General features: G+C 37.9%; 5 protein-coding genes across 11 annotated transcripts; 4 read left to right on the top strand and 1 right to left on the bottom strand.

Annotated features, from left to right (window-relative positions):
• Nucleotides 1–311: 311 nt before the first annotated feature.
• Nucleotides 312–5,326, top strand: SS1 (glycogen/starch synthase, ADP-glucose type). Its single transcript, XM_021970658.2, has 15 exons — nucleotides 312–765; nucleotides 1,690–2,054; nucleotides 2,215–2,292; nucleotides 2,399–2,523; nucleotides 2,675–2,756; nucleotides 2,869–3,042; nucleotides 3,243–3,324; nucleotides 3,458–3,549; nucleotides 3,626–3,688; nucleotides 3,782–3,871; nucleotides 4,043–4,167; nucleotides 4,246–4,354; nucleotides 4,442–4,497; nucleotides 4,604–4,643; nucleotides 4,822–5,326. Exons 1-15 carry the CDS (start codon nucleotides 471–473, stop codon nucleotides 4,978–4,980), a joined length of 1,935 nt encoding a protein of 644 aa, XP_021826350.2. The 5' UTR covers nucleotides 312–470; the 3' UTR covers nucleotides 4,981–5,326.
• A 1,389-nt stretch (nucleotides 5,327–6,715) lies between these two features.
• Nucleotides 6,716–8,341, top strand: LOC110767186 (SNARE-like superfamily protein). The gene has a single exon (XM_021970660.2). It carries the CDS (start codon nucleotides 7,127–7,129, stop codon nucleotides 7,895–7,897), a length of 771 nt encoding a protein of 256 aa, XP_021826352.1. The 5' UTR covers nucleotides 6,716–7,126; the 3' UTR covers nucleotides 7,898–8,341.
• A 1,294-nt stretch (nucleotides 8,342–9,635) lies between these two features.
• TAP46 (2A phosphatase associated protein of 46 kD) lies at nucleotides 9,636–12,562 on the bottom strand. Its single transcript, XM_021970656.2, has 9 exons — nucleotides 12,326–12,562; nucleotides 12,103–12,225; nucleotides 11,866–11,952; nucleotides 11,607–11,711; nucleotides 11,275–11,436; nucleotides 11,037–11,072; nucleotides 10,871–10,942; nucleotides 10,271–10,551; nucleotides 9,636–10,071 (listed from the first exon to the last, which is right to left on the bottom strand). Exons 1-9 carry the CDS (start codon nucleotides 12,422–12,424, stop codon nucleotides 9,822–9,824), a joined length of 1,215 nt encoding a protein of 404 aa, XP_021826348.1. The 5' UTR covers nucleotides 12,425–12,562; the 3' UTR covers nucleotides 9,636–9,821.
• Nucleotides 12,563–14,652: 2,090 nt separating this feature from the next.
• LOC110767177 (Ribonuclease P protein subunit P38-like protein) lies at nucleotides 14,653–19,642 on the top strand. Of its 7 annotated transcripts, none has more exons than XM_088249220.1 (8): nucleotides 14,653–14,961; nucleotides 15,066–15,153; nucleotides 15,262–15,440; nucleotides 15,930–16,044; nucleotides 16,219–16,306; nucleotides 16,584–17,827; nucleotides 17,976–18,883; nucleotides 19,151–19,642. In XM_088249220.1, exons 6-8 carry the CDS (start codon nucleotides 16,636–16,638, stop codon nucleotides 19,502–19,504), a joined length of 2,454 nt encoding a protein of 817 aa, XP_088105346.1. In that variant the 5' UTR covers nucleotides 14,653–14,961; nucleotides 15,066–15,153; nucleotides 15,262–15,440; nucleotides 15,930–16,044; nucleotides 16,219–16,306; nucleotides 16,584–16,635; the 3' UTR covers nucleotides 19,505–19,642. The 7 variants fall into 7 exon arrangements, with proteins under 7 accessions (XP_088105346.1, XP_088105347.1, XP_021826341.1 ...); XM_088249221.1 differs by having other exon boundaries at nucleotides 16,219–16,323; nucleotides 16,606–17,827; XM_021970649.2 differs by having other exon boundaries at nucleotides 16,183–16,306.
• Nucleotides 19,643–22,079: 2,437 nt separating this feature from the next.
• Nucleotides 22,080–23,494, top strand: LOC110767129 (uncharacterized protein At4g00950). The gene is made up of 2 exons (XM_021970573.2): nucleotides 22,080–22,899; nucleotides 23,292–23,494. The coding sequence occupies exons 1-2, from the start codon at nucleotides 22,330–22,332 to the stop codon at nucleotides 23,367–23,369; spliced, it is 648 nt and encodes a 215-aa protein (XP_021826265.1). The 5' UTR covers nucleotides 22,080–22,329; the 3' UTR covers nucleotides 23,370–23,494.
• The last annotated feature ends 161 nt before the right edge of the window (nucleotides 23,495–23,655 follow it).

Raw genomic sequence — 23,655 nt, 5'->3', positions numbered from 1 at the left:
TCTGCTTTGCCAAAGCAGCTTTGGCATCATGTGCATCTCACCCCACTTCTCATCTATTTATCACTTTCCACGTGTACCGTCCTGAATATGCCACGCGTCAATCACCTGAGTCATAATCGCCTGTGTGCCACTATCAGACGCCAAAACCATCCTGCCTGTCGTGATATTTTGCACGGCATAAAACCGACAAAATGTGTTCTTTAGTATATGACACGTGGGAGCATTGGATTGGGCGAACATTTTTTACAGGGATGTGGTGTAACACTGAGGATCCATTTTCTGAGTTTGGCGCTTTTTCTGGATCTCACATATCTGATCCCCACAGGTGTACGTAGTTCCCTGTTTGTGTGTGACATCTAATTTTGCTGGCTTTTCTACGTTCTTTCAAACGTAATTCACGATACCTTCCGTCCTATATTGGACTCGGGTCTATTCTCTCTCTCCAGCCCTTCTGTGTCAAACAAACTCTAATGGAGTCTCTGAAATTTACTAGTTTAATCCCATGCAAATCATCCGTAAATCTGATTCCAACTACTAAATTTGTGAATCATGAGGTGATTGGGCAAGTAGGTTTTGTTCCTCTGTGGAAAAGAAGAAGTAGAAGACCGGCTTTGAGGCTTAGAGCACAAGTTTCAGGTGGAAGTGGCGGTGCCCAAGACGGGGCTTCAGCAGTTGAAGACCAGAGGGAGGAAAAAGGTGTTCTTTTGGGCGCCGAGACGGATAGCTCTGGCTCTGTTATTGGGTTTAACTTGATTCCTCCCAATGGTATGTTTGTTTGTTTGTCTTTTCAGGCTTGGTTTTCAATTTTGGCTCTGGCTCTGTTATCTGGGCAGAGACTTGTTTGAATTTTTTTGTTCATACTGTTAAATTAAATGCCTTCCTCCTTCGTTTTCTTGGTTTTTCCATCTGTAAATTCTTCGGCTTTTCCCTGTTTTCAAATTGGTTTATCACGGATTATTCAATGAATTTTAAGGCCCTTTTGTTGAAGCAAAAGCTAACTGTCAAATCTGATCTATGCATGCCACTAATAGATGAGAAAGTAAGGCGGAGGAAGTGTACCAAGACAATTCCCCCCTCCCCCTCTTTTTTTCTGATGGAAAATTTGACCAAAAACTTGAATGTTTAGTTAGCAGCAAGATTTTATGTGATCACATTGTATGGCGCACTGATGGAGACACAACCTAACCTTGGCATGATGATAGATATTTGATGCACTGGTTGGTACATATGGAGTGAATGCTCTTAAAATTCTAAGTGTTGTTTAGCCCTCAGTTCCCAAAATTCATTGCTTTTGATTTGATAAGAGATGTATGATGTGTCGATGAAGTTTCTATTTTTAGTATACTAGGGCCTTTCATAATTAGTGGTGGATTTTCATGGAATCTTTTCTTGTCTGTGAGGCGCCCTTGGTTTTCGATGTCCACATCAATTTGCATGTGAAGACTCAGGTCCTTGCATTCCATGTGGTCTCCTCCTTGGATTGTCTAACAGTGGGCTGCATTTCATTGTTAGAATTCAGCGACCCTGCAAATTTGATGAATAGTTCCAAATCCTGCATGTTGACATCTTCCTTTTCTTTTTTCCGGCTATTTAAACAAAACGAATTCATAATCACGCCAGCACATCAGTTTGCAAGAAAAAAATTGAATATGAATTTTTGCGGACCCATCTGATATTTTTTTTCTGCAGGTGAACTCAAAGTCCCTGACTCGTCTCCTGAAGATGCAACTTCCGATAGAGTGGACGAAACAGAGGACATAGATGGCAAAGAAAAATCCAAAGCAAAAGTAACACGCAACATTGTGTTTGTTACTGCTGAAGCTGCACCTTATTCAAAGACAGGAGGCTTAGGAGATGTTTGTGGTTCTTTGCCTATTGTTCTAGCTGCTCGTGGACACCGTGTTATGGTTGTCTCTCCTAGATATCAAAACGGTACTGCTGCAGACCAGAAATTTTCTGGTGCTCTTGATTTGGATACCCACATCAAGATCTATTGTTTTGGAGGAGACCAAGAAGTTGCTTTCTTCCATGAATACAGGGAAGGTGTTGATTGGGTAAGATATTGAGGATATTTCTTGTGTTCTAGTATATCCTTCTTAAAACAGTTTGGCAGGAGATTTATAATTTTTTAGACCCCGAATCTGTTCTTTAGTAATATGTCCAGACTGGGAGGTTTCTCTTGACAATGACGATCTCATTCCCTCGCTTCTTTAGGTATTTGTGGACCACCCATCATTCCACAGGCCTGGAAATCCATATGGAGATAGTTTTGGTGCATTTGGTGATAATCAGGTATAGTTTTGAATTGAACAAGTTGTACATAGCGGATAGATTATTTAAGTTGTATCCTGTTTTATTCACAAATAATGATAAGTTTTATTCTCATTTGGTTTTACAGTTTCGGTTCACTTTACTTTGCCATGCAGCATGTGAAGCACCATTGGTGCTTCCATTGGGAGGGTACACCTTTGGGGAAAAATGCCTATTTATGGTCAATGACTGGCATGCAGGCCTTGTGCCATTGTAAGTAGTTTCAACTAATTAATTGGTTAGCTATATGGTTTTCTTTCTTAATTCTTTTGCTATATGTTTCCTTCTTTCTTTATTTTCCTTTTTTCGAGTAAAGTTAGTTAGTGATGGTGGAGTTCTAATCATTATATGTCCTTTGATTCAGACTTTTGGCTGCCAAGTATCGTCCATATGGAGTTTATAAGGATGCCCGAAGTGTTGTTGTAATTCATAACCTTGCACATCAGGTTGATGTTTTTTCTTTCTTTTCCTGATACCAATCTTCAGTCATATGTCTCATCCAATATAAAAAGGGAGTTATTTTTAAAGTAATCTTATAAATTTTTGTCTTGTAATAAGGGAGTGGAACCTGCAGTAACATTCAAGAATTTGGGGATACCTCCAGAGTGGTATGGAGCACTGGAATGGGTGTTTCCAACATGGGCAAGGACCCATGCTCTTGACACAGGTGAAGCAGTGAACATCCTAAAGGGTGCAATTGTGACATCTGATCGGATTCTGACAGTCAGCGAGGTCAGTTGTATTTCATATCTAGAATTGGAAAGCTTTAATCGATAAATGCCAGTGTGAGCTAATCTTGTTCCTGTAATTATGATTATAGAATGTTTAGGCCACTTGTATTGTCGAGATGATAGCTTTGCCAGAACTTTCCTGCCAGACGTGCCTTCTTGCTATTCTTCTTGTAATGTTCAATTAATACCTTCTAATTGTAGGGATATTCCTGGGAAATAACAACTGTTGAAGGCGGATATGGTCTAAATGAGCTACTAAGCAGTAGAAAGAGTATTCTCACTGGTACGTCACTTGAACTTCTTATCTCATTGTCTAGCTTCCAATGTGCCATGATTGAGGAGAATAACTCTTAATCAAGAGAATAACACCATCTGCTGATGGCACTTTATTTTTCTAATTTTGCTTTAATGAACAGGAATCACAAATGGCGTTGATGTGGTTGAATGGGACCCATCTTCTGATGTGCATATTGCTTCCCACTATTCTGCTGATGATCTATCCGGAAAGGTGGCTAAGTCTATCATTTAAAGATGGGGTGTTATTATACTGTAGTTCTCTTACCCCTGTTGTCTGCCAACTGCAGGTTCAATGCAAGCTTGCTTTGCAGAAGGAATTAGGTCTTCCCATTAGGCCTGATTGCCCATTGGTAAGGCATAAGCCATTAATCTCAATTTATGCTCAGGTTTGGCAGCAAAGTATACTCTGCTCCTAATATTGATTTGAGTTTTGAACTTTATAGATTGGATTCATTGGGCGACTGGACTACCAGAAAGGCATTGACCTGATTCAGTTGGGAATGCCACAGCTTATGGAAGATGATGTGCAATTTGTGAGTTTTTCTCCTTTTCATGCATTTTGATTGTATGATTTGAAGTAGTTTGTTCCCGTCATACAACAAAGAAGGGTTTTAGTTTCTACTGAAAACTTTTGTTGCGGATACTACATTTCATTGTGACTCTGTTGTTTCAAGTTTCAACTAAAGGTATGTAATATGTTTCAGGTTATGCTGGGGTCTGGGGACCCACTGTGTGAAGATTGGATGAGAGCAGCAGAAGCAACATATAAAGATAAATTCCGCGGTTGGGTTGGATTTAATGTCCCAGTTTCTCATAGAATAACTGCAGGGTAATTTAAGATCTGTGTTTCATTGTTTAGAGGTTACTATGTACGTCCATGCACTGACCCTGATCCTGGAATTACCAGCTGTGACATACTCTTGATGCCCTCAAGATTCGAGCCCTGTGGACTAAATCAGTTGTACGCAATGAGATATGGAACTGTACCAGTGGTTCATAGCACAGGAGGACTTAGAGTGAGTTTAAACACTCGGAAGATTAATTGTGGTTCTTTCATCATGTGTCTTCTTTGTCTTAGACGCTTTCTGTTATTTGTTTTCCAGGATACAGTATTGAATTTTAATCCATATGCTCAAGGTGGCCAAGGCAACGGGACAGGGTATGTTTACTTAGTCTATTGCTTGGTGCATTTTCTTGACAGTCTCTCATTATAAAAATTCATAGAATCAAACTTATTGTTGCATCCTTGTGGAATATATTGGCAGGTGGACTTTCTCTCCACTGACAAAAGAGAGCATGTTGGCGGTAAGTTAGTTCATTGTTTCCTTTTTTAAAACCGAAACACACATACTTTCTGTGTGTTATATAGAAGAAGTTAAGTCCGTCTGATGCACTTTATAATCTTGCAGAGTTTACTGGTAGCACAATAAACTTACTATTATTATTTGTCCCCATCCTAACTCGAACGGTTAATAATCGACAGGCGCTGAGACTTGCATGTAGGACTTTCACAGAGTATAAGCCTTCTTGGGAGGGATTGATGAAAAGAGGTATGGAGAGAGACTTCACATGGGAAAGTGCTGCAGTTAAGTACGAGCAGGTCTTCGAATGGGCATTTATCGACCCACCGTACATTAGCTGAGGAAGTAAAAGACTAAAAGAAAAGAAGAAGCAAGATATGAAGAATAACCTCCAAAATTTTCCTGGTTCATTGACTCCGAGTCCTAAGTATAGGGTATCCGTATCCTGTTTCTTATCCATCAGCTGAGATCCTACACACTTACACAGAGAAGCTTTTGTCTTGGTTGATTTCTTTGGTCTACACGGAAGTGTACAGGAGAGTAATTATTTTACATCATTCTGATTCATTTAGTATATAAAAAGAGGAATTCAATCCTTTTTTAGGGGCGAACCTTATAATAGAGACGTTTTTTGTTCTACTTTATTTAGTGAAAGAAAATGGAAACGTTTGTTTCTTTCTGAATAAAGGTATTATGCAGTAGCAGGCAAAAAAAAAATGTATCAAGGGAAATCATTGGTTCATGGTTGTTGTCAATGTCATGTTGGTAAAATTTGAGGCTTACTGCCTTGGTGCGGGTGATGAGAGTAGCCAATTTCCTCCTAAATTATTTCTCATAAAAGAAAAAAAAAAAGAGTTAAGCTTTCAGATAGAGACACTTTGACCATTCAATCTTTTGATGTCTATCATTTCAATGTTTTTAGATTTACCATCCTAACTGTTCCAGATGATCTAGGCTACTTTCACGACTTAAAATTGGATTAATCAAAATGCGAAAGAAAAAACTCTAAAATAAAGCAAAAAATAATGTAATCAAATCAAGTAAAGATTAATTATTGGGAGATTCACTATTAGACTCAATATAGGAGCCAAAATTATTTATAAAAAAAAATTCTATATGAAATGGACTTTAAAAACACACCAAAGACCCATTTACAACATAACAAAAAGTCTTTTAACTTCTTTTAAATTACAAAATTGTCATTGATTTCTTAAAACAAACCCAACCCCAAAACCTCATAAAAAAGCCCAAAACACTTAATAGGGCATCAAAGTAATTTAATAATAAAAAATAAATTCAGTATGGCCAGCTATCATTTTTTAGGTGTTTTTTTGGGTTTGTTTATAGAAATTAAATGGTGTAAGGTTTATTTATAGTTTTAGTGCTAAGAATGGGTATATGACTAAATATCTCTTAATTATTCTTGAGAGAGTAGATTGAGAGAATTTTTAGTTTGAAGACAAGCATGTTCTTCCAAGTTTCAATTCAACAATGCCTTTCTTTAATAAATCTCTAATTCTTCAACATTATATCAATGCATTTTCAAAATCTTTTTCATCATACGATGTAAACTTATCAACTATCATTTTTTATATATTATACATGTAGTATTAAAGATAATTTGAACACAAGACGTCAAAGATAACTACTCTTAACTATTTGAACTACAAGTTTCTTACATTTATCAACAATCATTGACTTCATTCGTATAGAATAATTGCATAGACTCTTAAAATAAAGGTCGGTAGAAATTCAAACTTAATTACCAACACAAATTTACTAATGAATTGTGATTAATCAGCAATCTTTGATTAACGAATTGTTTAATTTTTTTAAAAAACCAATGCACTTTTGCACCGCCCTTGGAAATGTCCGTGACCCACGCAAATAAATAAAAGATTAACATGTGCAGCACCAACAGGCCAGCGAGCACCGAGGTTGAAGCTTACACGTTGAAAATAAAAAATTTAAAATAAAAATAAAAATTTCGATTTTGACCTTGCTGGCGTGCTGCAATTAGGTATTTCGGTAATAAAGCTTTCGCACAAGGGCAAATTGGACAAAAAAAGCCGTTATTCCCTTTCTTTTCGAGGGTTGCTTCCCATGGATCCTACTGTTGATTCCTCCTTTCCTTCGGAGGAGTCCAAACCCTAGATATTTACAGAGAGATTTGTGTAGAGATAGATAGTGAGGAAGATCTTCAGGGAAATGATTTAGAGAGAGAGAGAGAGAGAGAGAAGAAGAGAAAATCTACAAGAAACAGGTTTAGAGTGGGGAGGGGATTTGCAAGATTTGATCTTTCTGAATCGAACACCCACGAAACCAGTCGATATTTGCAGACAGCAAATCCCAATTAGAAGCTCCGAGTTACTATGCGAATTCTCTCGGCCTCCATTCCAAATCAAAATCCCATGTCCTCCTTCAAATCCAGGCCATTAATTTGCCATTGAAGCCTCAAACTTTTTGATTTTGTTGAAGAACAATTCGATGATTTCGAATCCAAATCTCATTTACTACGCCTGCATTGCCCATAAAATCACAATTATCGGCGAGTTCTCCAAAGAACCCGGTCTCGGACCCTTGGTTCAACAATGCATCGAGATAACCCCACCTCACCATTCCATGTACACTCACACGGTGAGAAAAAGAACCTACACCTTCTTAATCCATGACCCCTTTGTCTATTTTGCTATATTCGATGATGATCTTGATCAGTCCGAGGCTCTTTCCTTCTTAAACCGCCTAAAATGCGATTTTGAGGAGGCTAATGGAAGTGGGTCGATATTGGTTCGTGATAATTATGCCTCCCATTGCTTCCAAGCTCAGTTTGATTCGATTATCCGAAAAATAATGGCCTCGGACTTGGAGTTGCCCAATTCTCCTCCAGCCAGTCGAAATCTCAGCTTGAGTTCGAGCAAAGGGAAGAAATTGGTCTTGACACCGCTGCTTGGGAAGAAGACCAGCGAAGGGTTGAAGAAGAAGAAGAGATTGTCTGGGGAGCTTAATGGGGATGTTGGCAAAGATGTGACCACAATGGAGAAGAAGGTGGATGTTTGTGATGACGTTAATGGTGGGTTTAGAGATTTTTCATTGCAAACACAAAAGAATGGTCCTTTGCTTTCAGGTGATCGCCAAAAGGCCAAGCAAGTTTGGAGGAAACATGTTTGGGTGGTGTTGATGCTCGACTTGTTTGTCTGTGCCATCTTGTTTGGGATTTGGTTGTGGGTTTGCAGGGGATTCAAGTGCATTGACAGTTGACTTGGCTGATCTGGAAGGTTGTGGCGTCTTCTTGGGAGATGTTTCAGTGGTGTATTGTGCTTTTGCTATACTTGAAGATGAATGAGAATTCTGTAACATTACAAACAAGCTCTTGGAGGGATAAGTTAGCGAAATCGATCGGGATGGGTTCACAGGCTCTGTTTATTGCTGTACTGGTAACTTTCTTGGCCCTATCGGTGAACTTCTTGTATGTATCTTAAGCGGTATAACTTGTGTTATACAGTTAGCGATAAGCCTTTTCATGTAATGCATCAAATTGTGTGTACTTTTAGGTAATTACTGTGCGGGCATTGTGTTTACTTTCCTTCCATTGTTTTCAGTTGATGTTGTAATTGCTCAAATGTTTTGATATTTGGGTTTACCAATAGAAACTGTTTGTTGGCATTAATGGAAGTTGTTGATTGTTTCTGATTTTTATTTCAATTTTCTCTGCATTGTGTATATTTGATCCGTTGCCTTCTAGAATTTACTTTTGTAGGGGTTACTTTATTTTCTCTTTTGCAGAGGTTCCGTTTGATATCAAATCATGAATATCACTGTCTAGATAGGCAGTTCTTCAATAGTCATAGTATTAGTGGGGAACAGTGGTACACTTTCCCGTCCATGGATAATACCTCTTTTTCATCTGCCATTTGCTCTAACATTACACAAATATATGATGTTAAGTGTAATGGTGTTCTGAAAAACTTGAGGTTCATCATACACATATGCTAGATAAGTTACGCTGGATCTTTAAATTAAACCGTGGGATAATATCCTTTGCTGTCTCTATCTATTAACCCTTGAATTGATTGTGTTCCGCCATTCTTTGACTGCAGTGAAGGAGATGCACAATAGGGATTAAGAAGTATTAGGGAGTATATTTCCTAGCCTAGGTTTTATTCGATCTTGTTTGTTGCATAGGTTAAACAGGGAGGGAATACATTGCATACTGGTGTCTAGCAAAAGTTTCTGTAGGATATGAAATTTCGATGTAAGCATCTCTAGAGCATATCATAATTCTAACCCGCTGTTAGAAACCTAAGGAAGGAATTACTTTGTCAATGAACTAGGTTCTTGCACAATAATTCTGAGCTTGAACATGTGGCAAGCTAAATGGGAAAGGACCTATGCAAGTTCTAGTCATTTAAAAGTTGTCGCCACTTCTCCAAGAAAATCATTTGCAGCAACAGATCGTGTGATAGAGGCAAGTTATGAATCACTCTATGCGAAGATCACTCATTTTAAGGAAGTTATTGTTGGGTGCCTGCATCTTGTTGACGAGGGATGCCAAGCCAAGTTCGACGATTTTGAGGTTCAGCCTATAAACCATTTTAGGCTATCAATATCAATCAGAGAGCCATTTATTTCATTCTCAAGATTTCAACTTTTGAGGAGACGTACGTGGGTAGATAACCATGCCCAATAAGGCACATTTGAAGAGAAAAGAAAAGTTCGACTTTTATTTGATTCTTTATCTCGCCAGTTCTGATAAAAGATGTTGAAGCTAACGATGGATTGAATAGTTGCTACATTTCCACCTGCTGGTTATCACCAAATTGCATCGGAAAAGAAATCTTAAAGCTGTATACTTTGGACAAGAAATCTTAAAGCTGTATACTTTGTAAAGCATAATACGGGCAATGAATTAGCTTATTTTAGAAGTTAATATATGAACAGAAAATCGACAGCGATGGAAAGACAACTGGATCAGAATTTCATGGCAACTCACCCCCACTAACGAAAAGCTTTGCTCGACCCACATGATAACATTTTATTCAAATAAATATCCTGGGTACTATACATAAGTTAAATCTAGACAACAAAAGAACACACAAAATACAACACAAAATTCTAGCTTTCCAGTAAATCAAAATTCTAGAAAACAATGCTTCTGTAAACCAGGATTGCTCCACGTGTCATTTTATCCACAAGGGGTGAGCTTCTTATTGCCAGCACCCCGAGGATTATCATCTTTCCAGTCATCCCATGCCCTCGCCTTATCTTGAGCAGCATCATCATCTTCATCATCGTCCTCAGGCGGTCCTGGTTTCCTACTCTCCTTGTACCATGCAGAATTGGCTTCTTCCATAAGTTTAACATTCCTCTCTTGCCACGTGTTCATTATCTCCATCTCCTTCAGCCCAGCTTCCTCTATGCTCATGGTGGGCAACCTTGCACAGTAATTAAATTTGGCATCTCAAAGGAATGTTTAAAATGAGAAAAGAAGAAATCACAAACACAAAATCCAGATATTTCCATCATATGCTCATGATAAATTAGACTTGGCATATCAAGTAACAAAAGTATAAAGTATTTCTCCATTTTCCTTTAACGCACTTAATACTTATTAATCAGACCCTGGAAATGTACCTATGACTGGGCTGGAAAACCTGAGCTGCCATCCTTTCCCTCTCACTTGTTGGATTTCCACCTACAAGACTAGCTGGTCCAAATATTAGTGGCTGGTGTTTGTGTTCATGCATCAGTGATACACTTGCTCGCCCTTCTAGAACATCCTGAGCAAAAGTTGCACATGTGATAGGCTCTGCTGGTCTGGTATACTGCACTCGAGCAGCAGCATCACGATGCCAAGCTTCTGCCCTCTTGGCCCGATCATCAAGAACATCTTGATAAAATTCCTTGTTCCCATCCTGAAATACATGACAAACAGAAAACCTTTCAGAACTCCATTCTTTCACTTTTCTTTTGACAAACCTTTCAGAAAACCCGTTCTTTCACTTAAACACTAGAACTTTACCCACTAACCATCTATTAACTACAGAAATATACTGAACAGATAGCTTTCTTCTCAAAACATTTGGTGCAATGCTCTAGTGATTTTTTCCCTCTTTTCACTTCCAATTATCACCCAAAATTGCGAATTCATGACAGAGTAATGTTACTCAAACACCCACAATGTTAGTATACAACACAAGTCATCAATAGCACACAGATGTTGATATCAATTACCTTTGACTGCCTTTCCTTGAAAGCTAGAAGCATCTCTTCCTCTTTCTTTAGCATCTCCAGCAGATCAAAAGCCTGAACATGATTGCATGGAAGGAAGACATGAGTATGAATTGACACGTATAAAGATGATTTCATGTGGAAGATTACTTTAAAGCTATAAAGTAACCTTACAAACTGCCAAAGAGATAGTAGTAAACCAAGCCTGCAAGAAAAGGGATGTGGTTAGACATTTAAACTTGTCAAAACACTGTAATGTAAAACCGAACAACAAATCAGTAACAAGGAGGTGAATGCCATTGGGACTCCACATTCACTAACAGTAATTTATGCATATTGGCACTCAAAATGGGTCCAATGAGTGCTAATGTACTGCCCTACATAAACATAACAAGAACTATACTAACCTCTCGCTCCTCCTCTCCATCATCATCCAGCACATCTTCCTCTCCTGCCTCAATAGGAGTTGACAAGGCAGCTGCTTTAGTTGAACGCCCTCTTCGCTCTTTCCGCTCCTTAATTTCCAACAATTTTGATTCTGCAGCTCTTTGGCGTTTAAATCGAGCAATCTGGATACAGAAACAAGTAGAATAAGTAGCATACTAACACCAAACTTCTACTTTCACATCACATGTTAGCCACTCCAAAATGTAAACAAGTCAGCAGCACAAATAATGCAATTATACAAGCCATGAGTCTCCAAGAAATTTGAGTGAATATGATAAGAAAATTAAAGTACCTTCAGAGCTCTTCTATCAACAAGTGAATTTGGGCCATCTAGCGCAGATGTTTGTAACTCCTCTTCTGGTACAAGTTCCATTGCCTCACAAAACGATATAAATTCCTACAAGATGTCACCCTCCTAATTTAGCTTTAATAGAAACATAAACTTTGAACTATTCAACGGAACACATATTCTCGTACAAATACATTGATGAACATGATATGTTCGATGATCTTATTGCTTTACTGACAAGTAACTATTGAATATGCTTCACCTTTAACTTAGCCTGGGATGTCTTAAGAATCTGTATCCTGTCATCCTGTGCAACTTTTTCAGTTAACTCACCAAGATAATATGGCACCTGTAACCAAAATACCATTAGAAGCTCATAATATTTAAACCAAAGAGAAAAGCTTTCCGAGCTATTATCTGAAATGACTGCTAAATGCAGACTGGTAGAAAACATTCACAATTCCATAATATAAAAATTTAAAAAACCCAGGAGAATTACCAGAAGATATTTGAGATTGGTGGTGCTGATATCCTCCTTGGTCTCGTTGGTTGAGAACAAGCCCAGCTTGCTTATCATTTCATCGCACTTCTCCAAAGCCTTGCATCCCTTCCTCACCACCTCCTAATATCCAAACCACCACAAACGCAATCGAATCACCCAAATCAATTACACAATGAAAAGTTATGATGTACCCACAAACTTATGGTGTGGAGAGGTGTACCTGATCAACATCGCCGGACTCTGTCGCTGTGAGATGGATCTTCTGAGCTTGCTCGAAGAGAGCGGGTAGAGGCATATCCTCCATGTTAAATTCACCCATATAATCCCAAAAAGGAGCTTTATCTGTGAGTTAAGCTGGTAATTCCTAAAATGTTCGGCTGTTGAATTGCAAATTTGAAAAATTAGGGCTTTCAGATTTGGGAAACGGAATCTCAAGAAGACGATAGAAATACAGAACTTTCCGGAATTGAGACGGAGAGATATTTATAGGGGGAGACACCGCGCCTAAGGCGTAAGTTAGAGTCAAACTCTATCCAGTGTGAAATGGTACACGGGTTGTCTATGTGAATCTCTACGCCTGGTACGCCACGTCGATTAAATGATTGGATATGTATAGCCGCGCGGCTATACTATTTTGAGAATCATTCACAAACCCGGCTATTTTGTTTTAAATATTACATTAAGCCGAGTATAGCCGAGCGGCTATACTATTTATAAAATACTAAACAGGAAAAGATACATACGTGTTTTATTCGGCAAAATTTTGTCAAATTATAACTTAAAAGTTCGGACACTATATAATATTTTAATATATATTATTTTTATTCAATAATATGTGAGAATTATTTGTATAATTCACAAAACCGAGCTATTTTGTTTTAAATATTACATAAGCCGAGTATAGCCGAGCGGCTATACTATTTATAAAATACTAAACAGGAAAAGATACATACGTGTTTTATTCGGCAAAATTTTGTCAAATTATAACTTAAAAGTTCAGACACTATATAATATTTTAATATATATTATTTTTATTCAATAATATGTGAGAATTATTTGTATAATACGTGAATTTTGTGTGTCTTATTGAAAATTTTGTAAAAAATATGTGCGTACATATATAATACGTGTATTATATGTTTGCTTTTTAAAAAAACATGAATTTGACCCAATCTTTAAGACATGTACAGAACACGGATGTATTATTGAAAAATACATATGTACATGTATAATAGATTATTGAACGAGAAAGTGGTAAATTCTTTATAAGGGTAATAACCCTGGAAAAGTAAAAAATGAAAAGGGGACAATAGAGACTCGGGTATTGGCCTAATAGTAATGAATAATGCTCTAAACTACTCTTATCGATAAACGAAATACGGGAAAAAAATTTAAAAGAAAAAAAAAAGGATCCCAGTATATATATAAAAAAGCGTATAGCCGCGCGGCTATAATATTTATAAAAAAAATAGGGAAAAATTCGATTATAGCCGTGCGGCTATACTATTTTCTTTTTTTTTTAAAAAGGGAAAAGAGAACCCACCTAGCGAATAGGCGGCCACGTGTGAAAATAAGCATAGCCGAGTCTAGCCGCCTGACTATACTATTTTTAAAAAACAGAAAAAACCGCGTATAGCTGCTCGGCTATATTATTTAAGGGAAAAAAAGAGAGGACCCGCTTAGCGAATAGGTGCCCACGTGTCAGAATAAGTAAAGCCGAGCGGCAATACTATTTTTAGAATCATTAATAAAATCGATTATAGCCGTGCGGCTATACTATATTTAAAAAAAAATCGAAAAAACCAAGTATAAGAAAAAAAAAAAGAAAAAAAAGGAGGACTCGTCTAGCCATAAGGCACTCACGTGTCAAAATCAGTTTAGTCGGCCGGCTATACGATTTTAAAAAAAAATAAATAAACCAAGTATAGCTGCCCGGCTATACTATTTATAAATAAACCGAATACAGAACTTTCCAGAAATGAGATGGAGAGATATATACTCGGTTTTATGAATGATTCTTAAAAATAGTACCGCCGCCCGGCTATACTATTTTAAAAAATATATTAAATAAACCAAGTATAGCCGGACGGCTATACTATTTATAAATAAACTGAATACATAACTTTCCGGAAATGAGATGGGGAGATATTTATCGGGGGAGATGCCGCGCGAAAGGCGTAAGTTTAGAGTCAAGCTCTATCCAGTGTGGAGTGGTGCACGGGTTGTCTATGTGAATCTCTACCCTATGATTGGATTAGGTATAGCCGCGCGGCTATACTATTTTTAAGTTACAATTCTATGAACGACGATATATTTGTTGTCGTTGTCGTTTGTTTGAGTAAGTTTTAGTGCTGTTTGCGTGCGCCATTGGGCTATCCGTAATCTAATATCCTCCTGCCCAAAAATGAAAATATTCAAGTTTCTTTTTCTTTTCCTCTTCCTCTTTTGATCTTATTATTATTTGATGATTTGAATAGAGTTAATAGTTTTGGTAAAAAGTCTCAATCAAGTCAAGTTCTTTGGGACAAGGAGAGTTCGGTGTGAATGACTCATGAGCTACTCAATTATTTCATACCCCAATACACTGAGCTGGTTGATGCAAAGCCCAGCAACAGGCAGAGAAACAAAAAAATGGAAAACCAAAGACATTGTGATTTTGTGATCACACATATTGAACAGAAAATGGCAAAGATTCGTTCTTTGAAATGAAAGTTTAAGCAAAGTTTTGAACTTGAAATGGCATCATTCACTTTCCTGCTGGGCTAGCTTAGGAAGAAGAGGGAGGCTAGTTGGAGCAAACATCATCCAGATGGGATGGGACCCAAGAAAAGCACAATAATTTATTACAAAGCCATGGTGGGAACATGGGCTGTGATCCCAAATGCCCAGACTTGACTGTGACACTAGTTTATTCGTCCTTTCTGTTTTCTTTATTTCTTATTTTTTTTCCTTGCTTTCAGAAATGTTATGCAAGTCAGAGAGAGATTTCTTAGCATCACCAACCCCAGATTCCAAGGGCAGATCAAGGAAAATAAAAATAAAATTAAGGTGATTATTGGCTTTCTCTAATGTTAAAATAATACTAAATATGATGCTGCTTTTTTAAGTACAATGGATTTGCCTTAGTTTTTCATGAACAAGTTTCCTGCTTTACAGGTCTCAGCCAAGGGAGGAACTTGAGAAGAAGCTCACCTCTCTGGACCCATGACCTAGTTGGTTGCTTTGGTGGTTCCTTCATGATGATTTTGAACTGTTAGTAATATTCTTGTTTGCCTGCTCTCGTCATTTGCAAGAGATGCTACTGCCCAGTTGCAGCTCACTTGGACCTTTCACTGGTAAGTGGTAAATACATGTATTTCTCTATTTATTTATGTGGTAAATTACTGTTACTGAATTCAATTGGATTTCTTGATGAATGTTGGAAAATTAATCATTGGGTTTTCAATGGAATTGCTTTGATTTCTGATTCTGAAGTATTCACTTGCAATAATAGTTGGCATAAGGGTATAGTGATATGAAAAATATGGTCCAAGATCGAGTTAATGAGTTTGTTTGTTCATGTACTGATATTTTGACTCCAAGTTCCAACCAACAATGCAAAAGATCTTTTCAGTTTTGTTTTTTGGTTACTGAAAAGCACTTTATTTGTTGTAGTCTTTTTGTATCACTTTTGTAATACTTTAGGAAATATTTTATGCAGTGTAGTTTTATACAGGTAAGCCACTCTGGAAATATACAATAATATTGTGGGACTGTTTGATTGAGATATGTTTATTGTTTTCTTGGAGTCCACTCTCTTATGAGTAATGGTGACAAACAACCAGGAATCTAGTGCTTTTGCTTCCTATAGCAGTCATCCCTCATGACTCATTTCCACTGCTGAAGAGGAAAAGGAGGATAAAATTCGGTGAGGGGAGAAGCATGTGGGGTTTCTGTTAGGTCAGTCTTTCAAAGAAAACCAGGGGGTTCTTAAACTTTCTTTCGTTTCTTTCCTGTTCTTTTTTAGTACAATTCTTTTCAACTGATTTTGCTGTATCAGACACGAGTAACATGAACATGCCTTTTTGGAATCTGTAGTCACATAACGTATACAGTACAAGTTGAATGCTTCAGGGTCTCCATTGAAGCTCTGCTCCTTCCGAGCTACAATTTTACTCTGCAACAAGCTCTGGTGACTGGTCTCTGGTTTTGAGCTGCAAAAGTGAGTCTCTTCTTTCTGTAAGTTCTGTTACAATTTATGCAACTCATTGATTCCTTTGCAGCATTTGAATTGTGATTGTTTCCCAGTCACTGTGCTGGTTTATTTGCACATTTAAATCTAGTTGGTATTCTAGTACTACTGCACTGAGCGAGATGTTTATATCTTAATGGAATTATAATCGATTCTCTTCTTTCTCCCCTCTCATCCTACTCTTCTTTTCAAAATGGATTTTTATGCGAGTTGTTTATGCTCTGCGTGATAATGCTTACATTTTCAGTTTTCCCAATCAAATTCTATAGGAGAGGAAGAAAACTTCTGACTTCTGAGTAATGGAAGAAAAGGTGGTCTCCAATTCATATGCATTTGTCTCTGAAGAGAAGAGTGATAGTTTGTATCCTACGTATTTTGGTGTTTCTTGTGCTTTCTTTGCTCTACGGCTACTGTCAATACCTGATATGCAAGATGAGAGGTTGTCTGAAGTACGCGAGAAAATGCTCCGAGGAAGTGCACAACTGTTGGGATTGCTTGTATGGAGAGTTCAGAAAGAAGGAAGAAGTGCGCAATATTATGAACTTCTCCATAAGCTTGAGACTGCTGAAAGAGAAATTGGAGGGTTGAAGAGACTGAGGCATGAAGATGCAAAAGCCAATGAGAAAGTTGTGAGCATCTTTGCTGCACAGGAGCAATGCTGGTTAAATGAAAGGAAGAAATTGCGGCAGCATATTGGGGCTCTAATAAATGCATTTAAGGTTCGTGAGAAAAAGGAGGATGAAACAATTTCTGACATGAATGATAAAATGAAGGATATGGAGCTTTTGGTGCAATCTAAGGACAAGGCATTGGGGGAACTGGAGCAGAAGTTGAAAGAAACAGGAGAGAAGCTAACAAAGGCTGAAAGTGTTGCAGAAGAATTGAGAGAAAATGCTCAGCGTGCAGCCCAAGAGCATTCTTCTGAGCTTTTGAAGCACAAAACTGCATTTTTTGAGCTTGTGTCAAACCAACGGCAGCTTGATGCTGATATGGGTCGAGCACTTAGGCAAGTTGAAGCTTCTAAGCGGGAGATAAATGTAGTCTTGGATCAAAAGGAGGAGTCAGTTGTGATGGTTCAAAAACTATCTGCGGAGATTGTAAAGATGCATAAGGATTTGGAACAGAAAGACAAGATTTTGTCAGCAATGCTTAGAAAATCCAAGTTAGATACAACAGAGAAGCACATGCTTCTGAAGGAGATTAAATTATCAAAGGCGAAGAGGAAGCAAGCTGAGCTTGAAACAGAACGATGGAAGATAGTCTCTGAGTCTAGACATGAGAGGCATTCATTGAGAAGTATGTTGGAAAAGGCAAATTCTAGATTTGAGATTGCTTTAAATGAAAGAGGGGCGAATTCTAGTGCAACAGGTGCATCCCATTTACACATTGGAAAGACCATACCACAGCCAGCTGATGCTCTTCTTGGGTATGAACATTCTGAGTTTAGAAATGAATCTGATGGATACTCGTTTGAGGCAAAGCAGGACCTGGGTGAGACTGAACTCTTAATTGTCCTTTTGATATAGCATATATTGTCTTCTAGTTAACCTCATTCGATTACTGCTGAAAATATGCGGTCATGCTCTTCTCCCTAATCATGTTTCATTTGTCTTTTGTTCTTGCTTTTGATTGATCACAGTTGATATTAAGCAGTTGGAAGGTTGGGTTCGCTCAGAAGCAGAGAGGTATGGAGCTGTAATTGAGCAAAGGCATCACCTAGAAATGGATGCTTTTGTAGAGCAATTAAGACTCAAAGATGAGAAATTAGAAACTTATCGATGGCGCTTGCTGAGCATGGAATTAGAATCAAAGCGGCTAGAGTCCCATGTCGAGGGACTGAACAAAGATATGGCACATCTCAGACATAATAACATGAAATTGGAAGCCTTGCTATTGGAAAGGGAAGAAGAATTAACTTCCCTGAAAGAGCAGTTTGCATCACAGTTAAGGTTTCTAAACAGCCAGAAGAACTTAAATTCAACTGCATATGATTCGTCAGTAGTCAATGATCCCCTTTGGCACAAATTCAATATCATAAGTAGGAAAGCAGATGAGGAAGATCAGAACACAAAGAGAACTTTGATGGAACAATCTCAAGAGCAAGACATTAAGAAAGAAGAGGAAACCCCGTCTTCTAGCCAGTGTAAAGATGTAATTTTGAAGATACAATCTCCTGACAAAGAGTTTGAAGTAGATAAGGATGTTGCCTATGAAGGAACAAGTCAAGAGGGAAGTGAAAGTTCAGTGGAAGTTAATGGCACTGAAAATTTGGCATCACCAACGCATGCCTCAAGTACAAATAATTCTCTGTGGAGGATGGATCTTCAAGCTCTTGGAGTTTCTTACAAGATCAAGAGGCTGAAACAACAACTTCTTATGCTCGACAGATTTACTGGAAAGCATGAAGGTGCTGAAGATCATACAGAAAGCAATGATGATGGGCAAAGTGGGATTAAAGGTTTTCTTTTGCTAATGTCCCTGCTGAATAAACAAGTCGGCCGGTACCAGTCTTTCCAAGGGAAGGTTGATGACCTCTCCCATAGGATGGTAAGCTTGAATTTTTTATCTTGGTGAATTTTCAGAAAGAATATGATTCTCCCTTTCAATTGTTTCTTTGGCAAAATCTATGCCATCTGGCTCTAATTTTATGAAATATTAGGATATAACTGGGACCAAAAGGTCCAAAACTGAAGGTGATATTGAAATTAGAATATTCTTACTAGCTGCATTATATGATGGTCATGTTGGCCTTTCTTTTAGCAGTTGAAAATAGACACGTCATTTGATTTTGAATTCCTTATTTCTGATTTTCAGCATGACAATGGTTTAGATCAAAATAGTAGACGTGGAGATTCTGATACTGCAAGAACAAAGGACAAGACTAAAACACTAGAGCACTTTCTTGACGAAACATTTCAGCTGCAGAGATATATGGTTGCAACAGGCCAGAAACTAATGGAAATTCAACCCAAGATTGCTTCTGGACTTGTTGGTGTTGCTGAAGAGCTAGAAACATGTGCCAGCTTTGACATGAATCGCTTCACCGACTTTATTAGAACTCTCTTCCAGGAAGTTCAAAGAGGTCTAGAGGTTCGGATAGCTCGAATTATTGGAGACCTTGAGGGGACCTTGGCTTGTGATGGGATGATACAGTTGAGGAGGTTATGATGGAAAAACCATAAGATGAGGTTCAATTAATAACGGTAGTTTCGACTGATTTATGTAGTCAGATATGTATAGGGCTGGCTATAGGCAAATAACGTATATAATTTTAATGCAGAAGAAATGCCATGAGTTTAACTTTTACCTGCTATCTACTTTTGATTGTGCAAATCATCAATCAACAAGAAAAACGTGGCAAAATTATTTGCACATGCATAACCAGGTAATGTAACCTCCTCTTACAACAATCAAGAAGACAAACGATCTCACACATTTTATTACTACACCAACCAAGGACCCTTTTTAACTATCACAACCCTGCAGATCCAGCTTCTGATGGGGTTAAAAAAAATGATCAACACATAGGTTAATTACACTTGATTTTTATCAACTGACTCTTTATCGTCTACATTTTACAATTAACCTGTCAAAACATTGATCATCCTCCAAACTACATACTCTGTTTCCTCCAAATTCAACGTGGGACCTTGTAAGAGCTTCCTTTATTTCCAGTCGCCAAATTGGTTGAATGTCAAATTGAAGGACTAGTTTTGTTGGGTTTTGAATGGTACTATTGCTACTAATAGTCAAAGCAAATAATAGCAGAAGAAAAACGAAAAAATAAACTTGGTGATTTGATTTTGTAACTAGGCTTAACCCTTCAGATGGAAAGTCATGATCTTTATAGCCCTGTACCCTTAAAATTATGAGGTCAATACTCAATCTGATAGCTTCGATGAACCATGGGGTGAATTGAAGGTCTATATCCCAAATGGTTTTTCCTGGATGGGAAATGCTGGCTCAAGCAAAAGCCATTAACGGCTGTGATGGGGTTGCATTTCTTAGTCACTTTGAATGATTTAACATCTGCAAGTGTTCCCAATTTCCACAACAAATTTCAATTGGGGTGGTTGTGTTGGGGCTCTGGTGATTAAAACATTTCTGATAAAAAGGAGAAGGTTGCTGCCCTGTTGTCAATTAGGTGCTATTATTGCTACGTTTCAAGTTGAGGATAATGGTGCTGCTGATGAAAGAAAACAATATTTGCATGCATTATCTCTTTACCAATATAAAACTTTAAACAAGAAGCACATGGTTGTTGTTCCTGGCAGGCAAATGAATGAGTTAAAAATGTCAAAGGATTTGGTGGCTCGTTACTGATTAATTAGGGAAATTTTCTATTAAGTATTTAAGTTAAGGATTGGTTATATATTTATAATCTCGGCCGTTAGATTGCATCTAAGAGACTATCAACATATTTAATAAATGCAATCCAACGCCCAAGATTAAACGTATATAACCAATCCTTAACATAAAATACTTATTAAAGAATCGATCTATATATTATATATGTGCAATCATATTTTTTATAATGAGCGCCACCTTTTAAAGCAAAGAAACAAAGTATTAAAGAAGAAAGTATTTGAAACATCCGTAGTTAAAATATTGGAAAAAATAAAAAGAAAAAGACTATCATGGTTACGTAGTGGTTTGGCTTTGTCCCCCCTTACCCTTAAAAAACTAGGGAAAAACACTATCATCATATTTAGGCACACACTTCAAATTAGAGTTGGAATTATCTTCCTTTCCCTGCTGGAAGAAATGCAACTACATTCTTTAGTTTCAGTTTGGTAGATGGAGCTCGATTAAGAAATCAAGAAACAGCATGTTTGTGAGAGGAATGGGACTTCAGTTGGGGGCGCCAGTATTGAAAATGAATTATATAAGGACTTTTTTGTTTTATTCCTGGCCCTTACTAGGCTAGTTCAACTTCACAGCCAGCCAGGCTGAGTTTACCCAAGTATTCATCTATTTTCAACAAACAATGCAGAACAAGTGGCCTAACAAATACAAGAATAATCGAGTCAAATCATATCTGTATTCATATCATACTTCATAGTTAAGAGCAGATGAATCACTACCATCTGTTTTGTTTCTGCAGTATTGATCAGATATTCTCTTTTTCTTTTGTCTGCACCAAAATGTTCACGGCAGCTTTCTGTAACTTTTGACTGATTAAAGTTTGTAAGAATATCAATAAAGAGCTCTTCAAAATACCGGTACGTAGTTTTTGAAATTTGATCTGTCATCAAACCAAACAGAGAGAGAGAGACTCTAACCAAATCACCAAATTTGCTAGTCAAAATATTTGAAGAAAAGAGAGAGTTCCGTTCCCTTCCCTTCCCTTCCCACCCAACCCTGTTCAAAATTTAATTACCCTTTCTTCATTTTCTTCAATTTTCTTTGTGTGTGTGTGTGTGACAAAGAAAGAAAGAAAAAGGAAGCGGAAGAAGATGCAAAGGACAAGGAAAAGGACTGGGAGGAGCAAGCAAGCATGTAGAGTAAGAGTATAATTAATACCAATACCAAGATTAAAATCTTATTTTCCCATTTCATCAACTACGACTTTTCTGAGCGACCCAATTGAGAAATGACAGTTGTTTGTCGTTATCCACATCGATCGTGACCATCAGATTTCCAGAGGGGGGGACCCACACCTCATTGACCCAAAGGGCATTTTCGTCCTATCTTAACCCCCCCACGTAAACAAAAAGAAATAATATATAGAAACTGGCATTTTCTCGTGAAGAATAAGCGCCAGGAGCGTTTGCTGCGACCCTCGCAATTCACATTCACCACCACCACCAACTCCTAACTCCTCTCTCTCTAAAAACTCCTCAAAGACCAAGTCATCTCTCTCTCTCTCTCTCTCTCTCTCTATAAAAACGTACACACCAATCTCACCAACCGATTAGAATATGAACAGGCTCGCTCTGTTTTCTCTGTTTTGAGAAATTGTTTTGAGAGAGAGATAAAGGCTGAAGAAGAGCATGGGGTCTGAACCAGTGAAGGAAGCATGCGTCTGCGCCACACCAAAGCTGTCTTTGTTCTCACTTCCGAACCAGCCACCCGAGCCTCCGGGGATGCTGACCCCACCACTCCAAACCTTAGTCTCTGTTCCCTTCCAGTGGGAGGAAGCACCAGGGAAGCCTAGGCACTGCTCCACCACAGAATCCAAGGCCAAGTGCGCAAGATCCTTGGAACTGCCTCCGAGGTTGCTCAATGAGGCTGCCAAAATTACCAACATGCCCTCCCCAACCACCGTGCTGGACGGGCCTGACGTCGGCCGGAATCTGTCTTTTTCGTTTAGAGTTAGGAACCCCGATAGTTTGGGGAGCAAGAGGATCTGCAAGGAGAGTGGTAGAGGTGGTGGTTTTGGGTCTATGAGGTGGGGGAGTTTCAGGAAGAACAAGGAGGTTGTTGACCATGGCGGCTTTGACTTTTTGCCTGCGGCTGGTGGCAGCGGTGGGGGCGGCGGTGGCGAAACAAAGGTGAATATCACAAGAGTTAGGAGGAGAGCTAGCTTCATGAGTGTTACTCACACAAAGTCACATACGTGGGTGAGTGTTTAATATACTTACAAGCTCTCAAACTCAAATTTTTTTATTTTTTTATTTTTCCACCTTTAGTTTCATCAGATTTGTGCATAAACTTAATCATGTTGAGAAGGACTAAGTTCATACTACAAAATGTTTGATGTGAATTTCAATATAAATTTTGGCATCCTTGTGATGAACTTGAGTTCATGTGGCTTTCCACAAATACCCAAAAAAAGAGAAAAATAACGAAATGATTAACAAAATGTTTTTTTTGTTGTCGAAGAAAATCAATAGGCCAAAATTAGCATAACCTATATTAATTTCGGAACCAGTGTTGTGAAATTAAAATGTGATTAATTTTTTGCTCAGCTCAAATAGTTAATTATTTTTATTATTATTTTAAATAATTGCAGGCAAGCATTTATGAAAGTTTTAAGCAGGTGGTCCCATGGAGACGCAGGCAAGAAAAAATGAGAAAAATGGCATCGTAAAGTCTTGCAACTGTTGGATGGTTCATTTTCCTACTTGTTGAATTTGTGTATATATAGCAGAACCAGATCATGAAAAAAATAGTCAATTAGTCTAATATATATTATATGCTTCATCATCTTATATATATTATATGCTCCAACCCACCATTCAAATTGTTGTCAGCGTGCCAACAACTTGTTCCCATATTATCTAAAATTCCTAGATATTATTCTCATCTACTCTAATTTTTCTTTCTTTTATTAAATTACTGAACTTTTGCTCATAGAAAAGCAAGTTGATCAGTCT

This window comes from Prunus avium, chromosome 2 (genome assembly GCF_965620075.1).
Source record: "Prunus avium chromosome 2, drPruAviu1.hap1.1, whole genome shotgun sequence".
Taxonomy (NCBI): domain Eukaryota; kingdom Viridiplantae; phylum Streptophyta; class Magnoliopsida; order Rosales; family Rosaceae; genus Prunus; species Prunus avium.
This window is presented reverse-complemented; position numbering and strand designations above follow the sequence as displayed.